The sequence below is a fragment of the Osmerus eperlanus genome, chromosome 5, assembly GCF_963692335.1.
Source record: "Osmerus eperlanus chromosome 5, fOsmEpe2.1, whole genome shotgun sequence".
Lineage (NCBI taxonomy): Eukaryota > Metazoa > Chordata > Actinopteri > Osmeriformes > Osmeridae > Osmerus > Osmerus eperlanus.
This window is the reverse complement of record NC_085022.1, coordinates 3,253,023-3,267,315: the sequence shown is the minus strand read 5'-3', so window position 1 is coordinate 3,267,315 and position 14,293 is coordinate 3,253,023. Positions and strand designations below refer to the sequence as shown.

The following is a 14,293-nucleotide window of genomic DNA, read 5'->3' as shown; positions in this document are numbered from 1 at the left end:
ACATACACATGGTGTGAAAGACAATAAAAAAGTAATTATAAACAGTAAGTACTAAGGAGACCCAAAGACATGTTTTGTGCTCTGTTTGTGTCATCTGAGCCCTGGGCGTGTCAGGCTCGAAGCTCCTGGACTCCATCAAACTGACGCAGGTGAAAGTGGCTCTCTGTGTGCCGGACCATACACCTGAGGGCTACAAAGCCTGACAAGGCCTGGAGGAGAGGAGGAGATGAGCCGGAGGAACAGGTTGTGTGGAAGAAAAGTCCAATTGAACACAAGCAGGATAAAACATGTTAGTACCAATACTGTTGGTATAATCACCAAAGGGATGATGGCGGTAGGGATATTGTATTATTAAAGCCATATGGAGCAGAATGGTGTTATTATTCTTAATATTATGTGTGAAGGGTCAGTGTGAGTCACCTTACCTGTGTAAGTAGGAAGAGTGCCAGGACGATGTGGACTCCTCTCTCCAGAGGCTGGATAAGAATGGCCTCATTGAACAGCTGGAAAAGGATCAGAGGAAACTGGAGGAGGAGACTAAGCAGCCAGAATCCGGCCAGTTCTGGAACCTAGCAGAACACAAAACACATGATTTGAATTTAGGGCAGAAACATACGGAGGCTGCGTGTGTATGCGTGTTTGCTGCTGACCTTTTCTTGCAAATTTCCTGCATATCCCAAGTAGAGCCTGATGGCTTCTATGAAAGTCATGAGGATGAGGACGGTGATGAGGATGAACTTGTAGTAGTCGGGAAGAGCAGAATACTGAGAACAGGGAAGGATGTCATAATATAAGTTATATTTCAATTCTACGTACATCCTTACACGCACAAATGCTAACATTTTGCGAACTTAGAACTATTTGCTACCTTGAGGTGCAGCATCAGTACCTCGCTGATCCACCACAACGGGAAAAAACACATGTTGAAGAACAGAGACATCTGGAGAGGGAGGCTTGAGACCACCTCTCTATCTGGAAACACCGTCACAAGACATCAGTTAAGATCCTGCAGATAACCTACTAGTAACCTTGTAGCCATAGAAAAACGGAAATATAAGCCAACTTAGATAGTCAACTAATTTGTTATTTCTCTGCGGGAAGTCGAGAAGTACCTACAGCAGCTAGCTCTAAAGTCTGTCTACATTAGCAAGCTAAATTAGCTACAGTTGCTAGCATGTTAGCTACAGTTTCTAGCAAGTTTACAATGCACGCATTGTAAACTTGCATTCTGTAATGTTAAATTTCACCCACTGTGTCCCAAGAACGTGACATTATCTTCGTGTGTAGGCTGAGTACGGGTCGGATCAACGAAAACTGTCCGGGATAAATCCCCAAGACGTTTTCTGATCGGCTCCGGTAGCTCCATAGCTATGATGGGCAATGCAATAGTTGTATGAAATCATCTCACCACCAGACAAATACAAAGCTCCCGCAGTTTCCTAGGCTACGGGGAAATCTCGCGGTCTACATTAACATCCCGTAGGATGTTAAAAGTTACATCCATTACGTTAGTAATTAACACAGGTAGCTAATTAAACAACGGGTAAAAGAGCCTCTTATAAGCAGTTCAGGTAAATATGCACATAGTCTTCACATCTTCACACACAGTGACAAGGTGTAGATACAATAATGCCACAAATGAATAGAACAGGTTTTGGCCTACACAGCACCACAGAATGATTGGCCAACGATATTCCGTGTCTACTAAAAATACTCTTTTGGACCTACAATAAGGAACAGAACAGTGGCCTATGTTAGATGTGACGTAGCCCTTTTACTTTGTCGTATATGTGAGGGGATCTTTTATTAAAGCTTAGTTTGATTTTATTAATTTTTTTACATTGTATAGTCGTGGTTTGAATTACTTACATACTGTTGTACATTTTCTACATTTGATATATTCTACATTTTATATTTAAAACTCATGTTTACCGTATGTACCTTCCCGCCATAGTAAATGTTGTTTGTGCAAAGTGCAAACTTAAAGCTGATTCTGATTACCAGGCCATAAGACGAGTAACGCCACTCCCACTTCTGTGCTCTCATCTCAAGGAAAACGAAACTTAACTGAGTTGTGCTCTGCTTTCACTTCAATATCGATCAGGATGGCAGAAGTAGTTCTAAATAACCAAGATCCATTCATTTGTTCTATCTGTTTAGATCTACTGAAGGATCCGGTTACTATTCCATGCGGGCACAGCTACTGTTTAGTATGCATTGATGGATGTTGGGATCAGAATAGTCAAACGGACGTCTTCAGCTGCCCTCAGTGTCGTCAAAGCTACACCTCGAGGCCTGTTCTTAACAAGAGCACTGTGCTAACTGAGGTGCTGGACAATCTGAGGAAGTCAGGAGTCCACATCAACGCACACAGTTATGCTGGACCTGGCGATGTGGAATGTGATGCCTGCGCTGGAAGGAAACACAAAGCTGTGAAGTCCTGTCTGGTCTGTCTGGCTTCATACTGTGCACCTCATCTTCAGCCTCACTATGAATCACAAGCCTTTAAGAAACACAAGCTGGTTAAAGCCTCCTTCAAACTAGAGGAGAAGATCTGCCCTCGACATGACAAACTGCTAGAGGTCTACTGCTCCACCGACCAGCAATGTGTCTGTCTGCTGTGTGTAATGGACGAACACAAAGGCCATGATACAGTCTCAGCTGCAGGAGAAAGACTTGGAAAACAGGTACAGTATGAACATTTGCACACTGTAGTGAATCTAAAAGGACTGCCCAAACCAGAAAATAGCAACCACAAACTCCATTTGGTTCCAAAACAAGGTCATTTGGTTGGCAAACGTGTGGTTTTCATTTGACAGTGCTTCCAAAACAGTAGGCAAGTCAATGTCATGTTGTGCAACGTGTCATGAACAGAAGCAGGTGGGTGAGTTCCAGAAGACTCTCCAGAACATCATCCAGAAGACAGAACAGGAGGCCCAGGACCTGAGACAGGCTGTGAAGACTGTTATGGTAAACATTGTTTACAGTATGATACCTACGGCATGAAAGGACCAATGACATATCTGTAATACTGTGTGCCGGATGCTGAGGCATGTTTAATGTCAAAATAAGTCCAGTAGGTGCTGTGTGTAAATTAACTGTAAGTTAACCAACCCTAAAAACTTTCAAATTAAAGACATCTTCCGAGCCACAGTTTTAGCAGTTATCAGTCTTTGCATTACCCTATTTTGTTGTTTTGGCCATCTCCACTTCAGATGTTTATCAGTTACATTTTCTGTCCTGAAATCAGTTTTTGCACTTAAGGCCTCAACATGCTAAATGGGTTCTCCCATTTTTTCTGTGTCAACAGCAATCTGCACAGGCGACAGTGGATGACAGTGAGAGAATCTTCACTAAGATGATCCGCTCCATGGAGAAGAAGCGTTTGGAGGTGAAGGAGCAGATCAGGGCCCAGGAGAAGGCTGCTGTGCAACGAGTTGAAGAAGTGCTGAAGCTACTGGAGAAGGAGATTCTAGAGTTGAAGAATCAAAACGCTGAATTGGACAAGCTCTCACATACAGAGGACCACATACATTTCCTCCAGGTAACACTGACACATCTATGTTTTCTTATGGTACGATTCCTGTTGACCTCTTAGTCGGCTCATGTCTTGTTAATGGAAAATGTTTGTCTTTCCTTGCCGTAGAGTTTTCCGTCTCTCTTGTCCCAAGCTAAGCCTAAAGCTTTACCCAGCATTAGCATTAAGCCAAACTTGTCTTTCGACCAAGTGCGGAAACTGGTGTCGGGACTGAAAGTGCAACTGAATAACATTTATGATAAGGAGATGAGCAAGATATCAAAAAAAGGTAAAGCCAAACTGTATTTCTTTAAAGTCATTCAATACAATTATTTGTTCAATTGTATTGATTGGTGTCAAAAAATAATCCTTATCCCTACAGTGACTGAAGTTCAAATAATTCTACCTTTTGAACCCAAGACCCGAGAGGAGTTCTTAGAATGTAAGTAACATACACACACACACCCACACCCACACCACACTGTTCATGTAAGTAATACACACTCTGTCCTCTCAACATACAGTTCCCTGCCAACCCACTTTCAACAGTAACACAGCAAGTGGAGCATTGTGTTGTTCGGAAGAGGGTCGGAAGGTAACGTGGACTGAAGGGGAAAAGTATCCTGATCATCCTGAACGATTTACTCATTTTGATCAAATCCTGTGTGAGGAAGGTCTGTTAGAAAGATGCTACTGGGAGGTTGAGTTTCGTGGCTGGATTGCTGTCGGAGTGGCATATCAAACCATGGAGAGGAAAGGAGATGGTAAAGAAAGTAAATTAGGAGGGAATGACCTGTCGTGGAGTTTGGAGTGCTCCCCATCCTCATGCTATTTCCTCCATGATAATATTAAGACTAAAATACGCTGTCGCTGTCCTCCCACAAAGGTAGGAGTGTACTTAGATCACAAGGCAGGTACTTTGTCTTTCTACAATACATCTAAAAAAGTTAGCCTCCTTCACAAAGTGCAGGCTACTTTCACTCAGCCCCTATATCCTGGGTTTGGGGTGGGCTTGGAGTCTTATGTAAGAATCACATCCTCCTAAAGGTATATTGAGAGTTGATACAGCGGTAGTTATTGTTTCGGTCGGCACATTTTTCGATGTAAAAAATCCTATGCTTCTATGATGTGATGGTTAAACCCAGAACCCTCTCTGGGGGTTCTACCCAGAATTTTCACATTCTAAGAGTGCTTACAAGAACCCACCTAGGGGGTTCCACCAAAAACTTTTATACTTCAAGGGTTTCTAGAACCCACCCAGAATGATTGAATCCCACATATTGTAAATTGTAATCATCCATCACTTTAACAAACTATGTTACAATTAACATTAGCATTTTTTTATGAGAAACAATAGTATTTACAAATGATGTAACAATGATGGATATAGAGGGGGGACTGACAGTAAGCCAACAGACCAGGTGAGGCTGTGTAGGTCCCATGAGGAACAAGTCAAATGTTAGCATTTGAAGAATAGTGGAATCAGCAACATAACAGATAGGAGACCAGCCATGTCAGACCATCCTGTCAGACTATCCTCAGCAGGGGAAGTCATGTCCAGGTATTGTGACATACTGGAGCAGAGAGGGAAGAGGGACAAACACAATCAGTAGCAACATGCCAAGGTCCACTCACCACACCAGATAAGGCAGTAAGCCATCTACAACCAACGTGTTATAGGGTCCAATGAGAGCAGTACGACTTCTTAATAATGGTGACTGTGGAAATTATTGTAAATGCCTTGTCCTCCAGCTCCTATATTAACAGTTGAATATTTTTCAAAGAAGAAAACATATATATATATATATATACTGTATTTGTGTTCTGGTTTTGATAGGACAAGCAGACATTGATAATACATAATAGCATCTCACCAGAAAAGGCATTTCTGCAGTGACCCAAACCCTCTTGTTTAAGCCACGGCACACTTTAACTTACCTTCTCTGAAGTTTCTCATCTGTTAGTCAGTCATGCTTTGTGTGAACAGAGTATAGGGGTATTACCAAATGTGGAATCCTAGAAGGTACTAGAATTGTAAAGATGCCCAAATAATCACTATTGATATGTTACCCCTTTTTAGAGGTCATGTGATGACCTGGATTCTGCTGGGTAGATTGGTAATGTAGTTGTTATGTATCTCAGCCTGCATGCTTTTTGTAAGTGATTTTCTAATTAGTTCACCTACTGTATATCTTTACATCAGTTGTGTTTGTACCTATGCTCTTTCTTTAATGTTTTAAGCATAGTAAATAAATATAAATAAAACAAATGTATGTCTGCAGGATTTTTTACATTTTTATTGGCAGCAACATTGAATACATGTACTGTACATGGATACACCTGCCATCTTTGGTGGTTTTAGCTCACACCTACAAGTATACAGACATTTCATTGTGGGCCTATCCACTCTCAGGAGATAAGTGCCATCTGAGCCCTGCCTCTCAAAGAAGGATATCTGATAAATACTACTCCAATAGAGATATTGTACCAATACCAATATAATAATCCACAGGAAAAAATCAAATCAGACATATATGTACATATTCTCTAGTTGTAACGCCAGCGCTACAGCATTTAAATCATCAGGAGGTTACAAAATAGTTTCAATGGAGGCAGTGGTGTAGGAATGTTCCATGGTGTCATAGTAACGCAGACAGGTCTTGTAGCGTTGTAGCTTCTCCGCTAGCAAGCTGCAGCGCATCGCTCTGCCGTGCACCACGCTCAGATCCTTGTACCTTGAAGGAAACCAGGACATACTCAAACACTGTACACACGCTCATGCAGATGCTCATGCACACACATGATTTGTGCCCTATTTACCTATATGAGATCCACCAGAAAACCAGGGTGTTGATGGCCATCAGTGTAGCCAGGAAGAAGAAGAATCTCTCCAAGTTCCCATCATGCAGTGTGTTAGGGTAGAAGTTACCTGATCAGAAAGATTTGTCAGTGACTTGAGCCCCTAGAATGAACACTGAAGACGGTGAGACTGTCTCGTTGTCTCAAACCTTTAATTTGCTAGCCTCTATTAAGCAAAAATTCATACATCAGATACTTATATTTCAGAAATGCGTCATCATTTTCCAACCTCCAGGACTGATCAAGTGGGTTTCATTGTGTAGCTGATGGCAGGGATCTAAATAAAACGCATCACAAGAAATAGAGACTGTCATGCTTACCTCCAGAGAGCAAATAAACCAGCTGAATGATGAGGGCACCTAGAAAACAGCCCCCTCCATATGACAGCGTGAGGAAGTGCAGGGAAATGCCTCTGATATGGCTGGGGGTCAGGTGGAAGGAAATGAGAGAACCTGCCAGAGAGGAGGAAGCAAAGCTATGGCGTGTTCAGAGAGAATATCCCAAACACACATACAAAGAGAGTAGATAGACTCAGTTGGGAATCAACAGCTTCAGTGGTATAACAAAAGAGTTATTTGGTGTGTAACCATTTTTTCCACAGCAAATTAGCTATGAATAGTCCCATAATTTTATTATTATGAATCAAAATGAATTAAACAAGTAACATTTTGGACAGCCACTGAATGTGGTTTTTATTTCCCCTGGAGTTAATTAAGAAAGCTCTGTGACTCACAGGCAGGGGTGACCAGGGCCTCGGCTAGGCCCAGTAGGATGTACTGAGGAGCTAGCTGGAAGCAGGCCATGGAAGACACCTGGATCACCTTCCCTGACAAGGCCTGCTCCACCAAGGGATAGCCCTTCCTGTGTATCTCCAAAATGCCTGCCACCAGCATAGACAAGGTTGCACATGCATGGCCTAGAACTGGAATGAAGATAAAGGGGTGAGTTTGTGTGTGTGTGTATGAGTGTGCATACTTAAAAAGTGAGTGAGTTTGGGAGGTGCACTACTGACTTATAACTTGTGCTGGGGCCAGTGGTGTTTTCTCCATGGTGAGATAACAGGTGGTCACACACTCTATAAGCGGGGCCAGCAGCAGCAGAGGCAGGATGCTGATCACGTTCATGGCCGCTATGGGCAGCAGGAAGCCGTTCAGGTGCAGGTTAGAGTTCATGGTCTGAATGTAGTAACCTGAGGGAATCTGAGGGACACAGCCAGGAGCCATCGAAATCAGAACATTTAAAGACAAAGATTTAAAAACATAGTATGTACTGGTACAAAGAAATAGGCTACTTATAGCCGTAAATGGATATGCTAAATGGTTGTTCCTGTGGGAAAGGTCTCAGAAAACATTTGTTTACAACCCTTTCGAGGGTAAAACCACAAAGGTTTTTGCCAGAACTATTTGACCAATAAAATGCCAAAAAGGGGCCAAGTATATCCAAAGATTCCAGTCTTCCCAGTCCCATACCTGAGTGATGCAGGCTCGGTAGAGGAGCTGGAGGCCATAGAGGGGGAAGAGACGAGCCAACACCTTGACGTTCTCCACATGGGTCTCACTGTAGCAGCCTCCGTTGTTCTCCTTGGCACGATCCAGCCAACTGCCCACATCTCCTCCCAAGTGGTGGCGGCGCAGGCAGCACATCTTCAGAGAGTTTAGGAACACACCCAGCGTGGTGAGCAGAGAACTGCCTGCATAGAACAGACACACCATGTCCAACACTGGCCAACCAAAGAAGAAAGTTGTAAAAACCCTGGAGACTTGGCGGTACCTTTCTTGGGCTTGAAAGTGAGGTTGTTGCGGACCATGTGGATGGCCAACAGAGCTAGCAGGACGGAGGTGAAGGGGATAAGGAAGCCCAGGTTCCTGGCCACAGACTGCTGGATGTAGGCAATGCCCAGGAACACCACAGTGGAGTTCAGGTTCACCAGCCAGTAGAACCTTTTTGAAAAGATGAGTATCAATAAACCAGCATTCCTGTTTCTGGATAATATTGCTTATACTCTGCTTGAAGTACGCGGAGGGGGTTATAGGAGAAAAGGAAGGAAGCACATCCATTACTACTGAATATTGAATGTTTGAAAAGTCTGTGAAAAAACATTTGTAGTTTTTAACATGTCTTTCTGAGACTCCTCCTCTCATGATATCTCTACACAACCACTCCCCCTCGTAACTCAAAGCACAAACATGCAGTCATGTGGGTTGCACTTCCTAGTTGAAACAGAAAGAGAACTCTCTTTGTAGACGGAAAGAAAATGGCGGACGATCAGGAACATTTTAGCTGTCCTATGTGTTTGGAGCTACTAAAAGATCCTGTGACGACTGCCTGTGGTCATACCTACTGTATGAGCTGTATCAATACCTTTTGGGATCAAGACAATGAGATTAATTCTAAGTACTGCTGTCCCCTGTGTAGACAGACTTTCACTTTAAGACCTGTTCTCAAGAAAAATACCCTGCTGGCTGAAATGGTGGAAAAACTGAGGAACACAACGTTCAAAGATATGACTCTTGATTTTAATAAGGCTGAACATGGCGATGTGGAGTGTGACATCTGCGCTGGGGAAAAACGCAAAGCTGTTAAATCATGTCTGGTGTGTTTGGTTTCTTACTGTGAACCTCACTTCCAGCCCCACTTGGAGTTGCCTATCCTCAGGAAACATAGGATGATTAATGCCCACAAAAAACTAGATCAGAAGATCTGCCCTCACCACGACAAACTGCTGGAGGTCTACTGTCGTACTGACCAGCAATGCATCTGTTTTCTGTGTGCTATGGATGAACATAAAGACCACGAGACAGTCTCAGCTGCAGCAGAAAGAACAGAGAAACAAGTCAGACAGATACATACTCTACATCTTCGAATGGGGATTTTCTATTATTTGATGTTACCCTTGTAAACACTGAAAGTGAAATTGACGTGTCCCAACAGATGCAGCTAAGTGAGACCCAGCAGAAAGTCCTGCTAAGAAGATTGGAGATAAGTGTGGAGATACAAAAGCTAAGAGAGGCAGGAGACTCCATCACAGTAGGTGCCACCCACTACAATCTACTGCTGACTACTATGCTTCATTTTTTCTTCCTTTTTGTATCTTTATGCTTTAATAACTGAACAGATATTTTCGGTAGGGAGAGGTATAGTGAATAGGTGAATCTTTAGTTCTCTGTATGCACCTGACAGAACTCTGCATGGACAGCAGTAGATGACTTTGACAGGGCCTGTGACGAGCACATCCGTGTGTGTGTTCGCTCCGTGGAAAGAAGACGTTCAGAGGTGAAGGAGCTCGTCAGAGCCCAGCAGGGGGCAGCATTAGTGAATAGGTGAATCTTTAGTTCTCTGTATGCACCTGACAGAACTCTGCATGGACAGCAGTAGATGACTTTGACAGGGCCTGTGACGAGCACATCCGTGTGTGTGTTCGCTCCGTGGAAAGAAGACGTTCAGAGGTGAAGGAGCTCGTCAGAGCCCAGCAGGGGGCAGCATGGTCGCAGGCTGGGAGTCTGACAGAGAGGCTGATTAAGGTGGATGGTGAGCTGACTAAGAGAGACCGCGAGATGAAACAGCTTTCTCAGACAGAGGACCCCATACACTTCCTAAGGGTAATTACATTCTATAAATCAACTTGTTTTATCCAGTAGTGTCAGACTGGCTTTAGCTAATATGTGTTTGAACTGCTTGAAAATCTATGAGCAGAGTTTCCAGTCACTTGGTGATCTTCCTGGATCTCAGACCTCATCTGCAAACTCTGTGGTAAAGTGTATTACTGAACAAAGAGAAAAACTGGAAAATATGGTCAAGGAAGAAACGAGGAAGATGTTCAACTCTCTGCCTCTTCATAATGACATGGGTATGCCAGTCTCACAGTATGACTAGAGTCACGAAAGCTTGAAAGAATGTCATAGAGCTCACTTACCTATATTTATACATATGACTATTTTATGCACTGAGTTCTGGCTCAACATCATTCTGTTGAAACTGTCTGATGTAAGTTTATGGTAAAACTTAACTTTATTTTCACAGTGACAGAAAGCCCACATCTTTTTCCAATGATAGAGATCAAATCAAAGAGAGATATAAGCGGTGAGTCAGTCACTCACACACATATACAAACACACACACGCTCAGACACAGCTAACTCTGGGTTTATATTAACTGTATATATTCTGATCTACAGCCTCTTGCTACTGCAATGTGGCGGTGGATCCCATTACAGTGTGTCCATGTCTCCACCTCTGTGATGAAAACAGAACAATCTCCTGGAGTGACCAGGTCATGTCCCACCCAGACCACCCAGACAGGTTCAGCTACTACCAGCAGGCCCTGAGCAGGGAGGGTCTGTCAGGGACCTGCTACTGGGAAGTGGAGTGGAGTGGTGGTGTTGTTAATGTGGCTGTCTCCTACAGAAGCATCAGGAGGAAAGGCTGGGGGAACGACTGCTGCTTCGGGCACAACGACCAGTCCTGGTGTCTAGCCTGTTCTTCATCATCTTGTTTATTCTGGCATGATAAGATGTTCAAGCCTGTTCCTTTCCCTTGCTCCTCCAGAGTGGGAGTGTATCTCAACCACAAGGCAGGAGTTCTGTGCTTCTACAGCGTCTCTGACACAGGTACAATGAGGCTCCTGCACAGAGCGCAGACTATATTCACCGAGCCCCTCTACCCTGGCTTTAGTGTTGACCAAGGAGCGATGTTAAAGATATGTGCAGCTAAGAAGATAAACTGACAATTTGATACCTTTCATTTTAATGATGTACTTCTGCCATTCACACAGTATTTTGTATTAGTTCAAGGATAAACATGGGATTTGTCTTAAGTTGAATTAACTATTTTAAGCAATGGATGGCAAATAGAAATATCGTAAATTAAAGATTCAATGCATACATTGAGCTGAATAACAACTAAAGGAATGGTTTTGTGTCCACCCAAATGTAACAGTCCAATTTGACAACGACATAATTCTTGAATGTCAGCCTTAAAATGTTATGAAAGTAAATGATTTCTTATTTTTGGTTGTCAAGTTGATTGTATGACAAATTGCTGTATATGAATATTAAAGGACATACTTTAAAATGGGATCTCCACTGGAGATTGTTCTAAGTATGGTAATAATTTTTAGACCTGTAGAACATTCCTGTTATTTGACAACAGTAGAATGACACCCACAACTTGTCTTGGAATCGAACATCACGGAACATCAGAGGTTTGCAAAAGCATATAGACATCGGCTCTGTCGGAAACCTCTTAAATGCAACCTTCCTCCCTCTCTTCCTCTCAATCAATCAATCATGTTTGGGAGAAAAGCTGCATTTCTGGAGAATCCAACGAAGCCATCCAGAGGATAGTCTCACTCACCAGTTGAAGAATGAGAGGAGCTGGTGCTGATCGTAGCCTTGCAGGTTGTAGGTCCCCATGGGACAGAGGATGGCTCTGACGCCCCCGATGCCGAGCACGGCGGCCAGCAAGCCCGTGTAGAACAGAACCTGCTGCTCATGAGGTTCCAGATGGTGGGTCATGTGGTGCGTGTCGATGTAGAAGTCCTCGAATGGGAAGGCCACCACTGGCAGCATGGCAGTGCCTGCAAGGATGGAGAGCTATAGGATCAACACTTTCTTTTTGATTTCACGTTCTTAAATCATCCTATGTTTGAGTGTCTGTCTTGAGATTTGCCCAGTTGATTGATGCAGTGTGCAGTTACAATTCTCCAGACTTAAACTTACTCATGTGTAACCCAAGCTAACTGACACTGTCACTGACACTTACCAAGAAAGTGGAGAAACGCACAGAGGTAGAGAACCTTGGTCCTGCCCAGGCAGGTCTCAGCAAACCATCCCACAAGGACAGGAGTCAGGGTGCTGGCTCCCACAAAGCACAGGTTAACAGTGGCAGCTTGGTGGTTGTCATAGCCCAGCTTCACGGTGCAGAACAGGATCATGTTACAGACGATGCCGAAGAAGGTGAACCTCTCACACAGTTCCACCAGCAGGACGCAGATGATCACCTGGAGCTTTTTACGGGACTGCCGAGGACGGTCCTGGTGGGGCCTTCGCTCGGCACGCGCGGACTTGGAGGAACGACGTGGCTGGGGTTGTGTCCCCTCCGGCACCCCCCTACGGTCCACGGCTACCATGCTGTCCGCTTGGCCTGGCCGTCTGGCTGCTTGGTTGCCTGACTGGCTGTACGTATCACAGGCTTGGTTTCTTCAACCTTGCTTGCTTCCTCCCCCAGAGGCAGACTGACTGTAGAGAGCCCGGGTTGGAATTCTGCAGTCCTCTGTGAGTGTTCTAAATCAGTGCTGGGGTGTGAAGGATCAAAGAGCCTGTAAACACTCATCTGCATGTTGCATGTGCTAAGGCTGTGTGCTTGGTCAGGATGGGCATCAGGTCATTAGGATTTGGGTGGGGGAGCGGGGGGGGGCGAAGCTGGGCACCAAGCAAAGGGTTACAAGCCTGGACTTTAAATACAAGTGATAAGGATGCACGCTATTTATTAAGTATCCTTGACATAGTTGCTAAATTAATTTCTGGAATTTCTGCACGTGTTGATACAAACAAAACACAGCAGACATCAGACGTAAGGGCAATAACTATTGTTGTTTTGATTGCAGGTGCTGACAATTGTATTATTCACTTTTCAGTGTAACAGATTTGGGTCAACATAGCCTGTAGTCAATAAGACAATGTAATATATGGCCTATTTACAAGTCTTTCCTTTAAGGTAACTCATTATATGCATGGCACCTTAATAGGTCACACACATCAACAAAGCAAGTAGAACCAGAGGTCAACACATTACAAATTCTTAGAAAATGTCACACCCTTCTGTCAGAGCAGCAGTCCACAGAGGCAGTTAATTTGTGTTTACTTTGAAGAGGTACAGTCACAATTAGATCACTGGTGTGAAATATAAAATCGTGTGCCTTGGATGTCACCCTAAATAGGACTGGGCTGTTCACTCTGCAAGTTTAATTCCAGAAAAATAGGGGGGTAAAAAAATGTAAACCTGGCAACCCTATCAAAAAAGACAATAGTGATGTTGTTCACTTTCCTTCCAGTGGTGGCGATAAAGAACTTGCGTGCGGGTCGAGTAACGTTGTCAGCCTGAGACAGAAAGCTTTATGACTACAATTCCCGTAGACCTTTTAGCAAGTGAGGAATGCGGGGGTCTATGTTTTCGGGGTCTGCCATCGGGGTCTGCGCCGAACACGGTAGCTGTCCTCATCTCGCTAATATTGCCAGACCTGTCGAATTTTGGATCAGAGGAGGCTTAAAGAGAAGCAAAATTCTTAATCAGACATTTTGGTATTTTAATTACGGCTACAATACACTTCTTGCTTCGTTGCATGGATTGAAAACGTCATATCACAGTACATTTTGCTGAATGCACGGTTGTATTGTTCCTCACACTGAATCGTTTACAGAAAAAGTGGAAAAAATGCATTTAGATTCAGACAGCGTGATCGAACCGTGGCTGGCAAACGCCGTCAGATGCGCGAGACCATCGAACCCTGAGCATCTTTTTGTCAATGAAGGACAGCACCAGTAAAGAGGGTCGCTCGTGCATTAAGAGTTTTGTAAACTGGACAGCGCAGGATCTTTGTTTGGTAAGAATTTTTACAATTTGGCTTTATGTAATATGTAATAGTTCAAGCAGTAGCCTATAGCAGTTCTATGGCGACTATGGATGTGAGGGATTTAAGCATGGACTTGCATGGTTTTGTTCGGGTGTCCTGTCTTGTTCACATGTACCAGCTTTATTGTAACCTATATCGGTTCCTTAATCTCTGCACAACCCCAATTCCCACCCCATATCGATCCGCCAGCGTTGCTAAGATACTGCAGCAGTATCGTGAAGGATGGATGGACTGCTCGAGCAGAAGAATGCCAAAGACCAGACTTTCACACTGCCTTTCGTTATAGCC

The 14,293-nt window shown here is 43.8% G+C and overlaps 5 protein-coding genes across 10 annotated transcripts; 3 read left to right on the top strand and 2 right to left on the bottom strand.

Annotated features, from left to right (window-relative positions):
• Positions 1-68: 68 nt before the first annotated feature.
• Positions 69-1,442, bottom strand: tmem17 (transmembrane protein 17). 2 transcript variants are annotated; one of them, XM_062461111.1, is made up of 5 exons: positions 1,252-1,442; positions 890-972; positions 651-764; positions 426-569; positions 69-209 (listed from the first exon to the last, which is right to left on the bottom strand). In XM_062461111.1, exons 1-5 carry the CDS (start codon positions 1,364-1,366, stop codon positions 111-113), a joined length of 555 nt encoding a protein of 184 aa, XP_062317095.1. In that variant the 5' UTR covers positions 1,367-1,442; the 3' UTR covers positions 69-110. The 2 variants fall into 2 exon arrangements, with proteins under 2 accessions (XP_062317095.1, XP_062317093.1); XM_062461109.1 differs by having other exon boundaries at positions 869-972; positions 1,252-1,440.
• A 179-nt stretch (positions 1,443-1,621) lies between these two features.
• Positions 1,622-5,783, top strand: LOC134020827 (tripartite motif-containing protein 16-like). Of its 3 annotated transcripts, XM_062461102.1 has the most exons (8): positions 1,622-1,651; positions 2,161-2,687; positions 2,875-2,970; positions 3,311-3,544; positions 3,647-3,806; positions 3,900-3,959; positions 4,042-5,078; positions 5,128-5,783. In XM_062461102.1, the coding sequence occupies exons 1-7, from the start codon at positions 1,630-1,632 to the stop codon at positions 4,560-4,562; spliced, it is 1,620 nt and encodes a 539-aa protein (XP_062317086.1). In that variant the 5' UTR covers positions 1,622-1,629; the 3' UTR covers positions 4,563-5,078; positions 5,128-5,783. The 3 variants fall into 3 exon arrangements, with proteins under 3 accessions (XP_062317086.1, XP_062317084.1, XP_062317085.1); XM_062461100.1 differs by lacking the exon at positions 1,622-1,651 and having other exon boundaries at positions 2,051-2,687; XM_062461101.1 differs by lacking the exon at positions 1,622-1,651 and having other exon boundaries at positions 2,051-2,687; positions 4,042-5,783.
• An 18-nt stretch (positions 5,784-5,801) lies between these two features.
• Positions 5,802-12,502, bottom strand: slc15a5 (solute carrier family 15 member 5). Its single transcript, XM_062460764.1, has 9 exons — positions 12,136-12,502; positions 11,728-11,950; positions 8,147-8,316; positions 7,846-8,066; positions 7,389-7,575; positions 7,110-7,298; positions 6,697-6,828; positions 6,338-6,446; positions 5,802-6,252 (listed from the first exon to the last, which is right to left on the bottom strand). Exons 1-9 carry the CDS (start codon positions 12,500-12,502, stop codon positions 6,108-6,110), a joined length of 1,743 nt encoding a protein of 580 aa, XP_062316748.1. The 3' UTR covers positions 5,802-6,107.
• On the top strand, positions 8,592-9,700 carry LOC134020830 (E3 ubiquitin-protein ligase TRIM47-like). Of its 3 annotated transcripts, none has more exons than XM_062461107.1 (3): positions 8,592-8,969; positions 9,308-9,403; positions 9,557-9,700. In XM_062461107.1, the coding sequence occupies exons 1-3, from the start codon at positions 8,631-8,633 to the stop codon at positions 9,698-9,700; spliced, it is 579 nt and encodes a 192-aa protein (XP_062317091.1). In that variant the 5' UTR covers positions 8,592-8,630. The 3 variants fall into 3 exon arrangements, with proteins under 3 accessions (XP_062317091.1, XP_062317089.1, XP_062317090.1); XM_062461105.1 differs by having other exon boundaries at positions 8,592-9,209; XM_062461106.1 differs by having other exon boundaries at positions 8,592-9,209; positions 9,536-9,694.
• On the top strand, positions 9,715-11,424 carry LOC134020832 (cytolytic toxin-beta-like). Its single transcript, XM_062461108.1, has 4 exons — positions 9,715-9,975; positions 10,070-10,223; positions 10,397-10,456; positions 10,551-11,424. Exons 1-4 carry the CDS (start codon positions 9,931-9,933, stop codon positions 11,096-11,098), a joined length of 807 nt encoding a protein of 268 aa, XP_062317092.1. The 5' UTR covers positions 9,715-9,930; the 3' UTR covers positions 11,099-11,424.
• Positions 12,503-14,293: the final 1,791 nt, after the last annotated feature.

Bases quoted from the DNA above. Each gene is read 5' to 3' on its own strand.
- tmem17 (XM_062461109.1), bottom strand. From the start codon at position 1,366: ATGGAGCTACCGGAGCCGATCAGAAAACGTCTTGGGGATTTATCCCGG. The intron at 570-650 runs GTCAGCAGCAAA...GTGTTCTGCTAG, and splicing joins CAGGAAATTTGCAAGAAAAG to GTTCCAGAACTGGCCGGATT. The intron at 210-425 runs GTAAGGTGACTC...CCTCTCCTCCAG, and splicing joins CACTCTTCCTACTTACACAG to GCCTTGTCAGGCTTTGTAGC.
- LOC134020827 (XM_062461100.1), top strand. From the start codon at position 2,106: ATGGCAGAAGTAGTTCTAAATAACCAAGATCCATTCATTTGTTCTATC. The intron at 2,971-3,310 runs GTAAACATTGTT...CTGTGTCAACAG, and splicing joins AGGCTGTGAAGACTGTTATG to CAATCTGCACAGGCGACAGT. The intron at 3,807-3,899 runs GTAAAGCCAAAC...TTATCCCTACAG, and splicing joins GAGCAAGATATCAAAAAAAG to TGACTGAAGTTCAAATAATT.
- LOC134020830 (XM_062461105.1), top strand. From the start codon at position 8,631: ATGGCGGACGATCAGGAACATTTTAGCTGTCCTATGTGTTTGGAGCTA. The intron at 9,210-9,307 runs GTCAGACAGATA...GTGTCCCAACAG, and splicing joins CAGAAAGAACAGAGAAACAA to ATGCAGCTAAGTGAGACCCA. The intron at 9,404-9,556 runs GTAGGTGCCACC...TGCACCTGACAG, and splicing joins AGGCAGGAGACTCCATCACA to AACTCTGCATGGACAGCAGT.
- LOC134020832 (XM_062461108.1), top strand. From the start codon at position 9,931: ATGAAACAGCTTTCTCAGACAGAGGACCCCATACACTTCCTAAGG. The intron at 10,224-10,396 runs GTATGCCAGTCT...TTATTTTCACAG, and splicing joins GCCTCTTCATAATGACATGG to TGACAGAAAGCCCACATCTT. The intron at 10,457-10,550 runs GTGAGTCAGTCA...TCTGATCTACAG, and splicing joins ATCAAAGAGAGATATAAGCG to CCTCTTGCTACTGCAATGTG.
- slc15a5 (XM_062460764.1), bottom strand. From the start codon at position 12,502: ATGGTAGCCGTGGACCGTAGGGGGGTGCCGGAGGGGACACAACCCCAG. The intron at 8,317-11,727 runs GTGAGTGAGACT...CTTTTCAAAAAG, and splicing joins CTCCTCTCATTCTTCAACTG to GTTCTACTGGCTGGTGAACC. The intron at 6,447-6,696 runs GTAAGCATGACA...CTTTCTGATCAG, and splicing joins GGTTTATTTGCTCTCTGGAG to GTAACTTCTACCCTAACACA.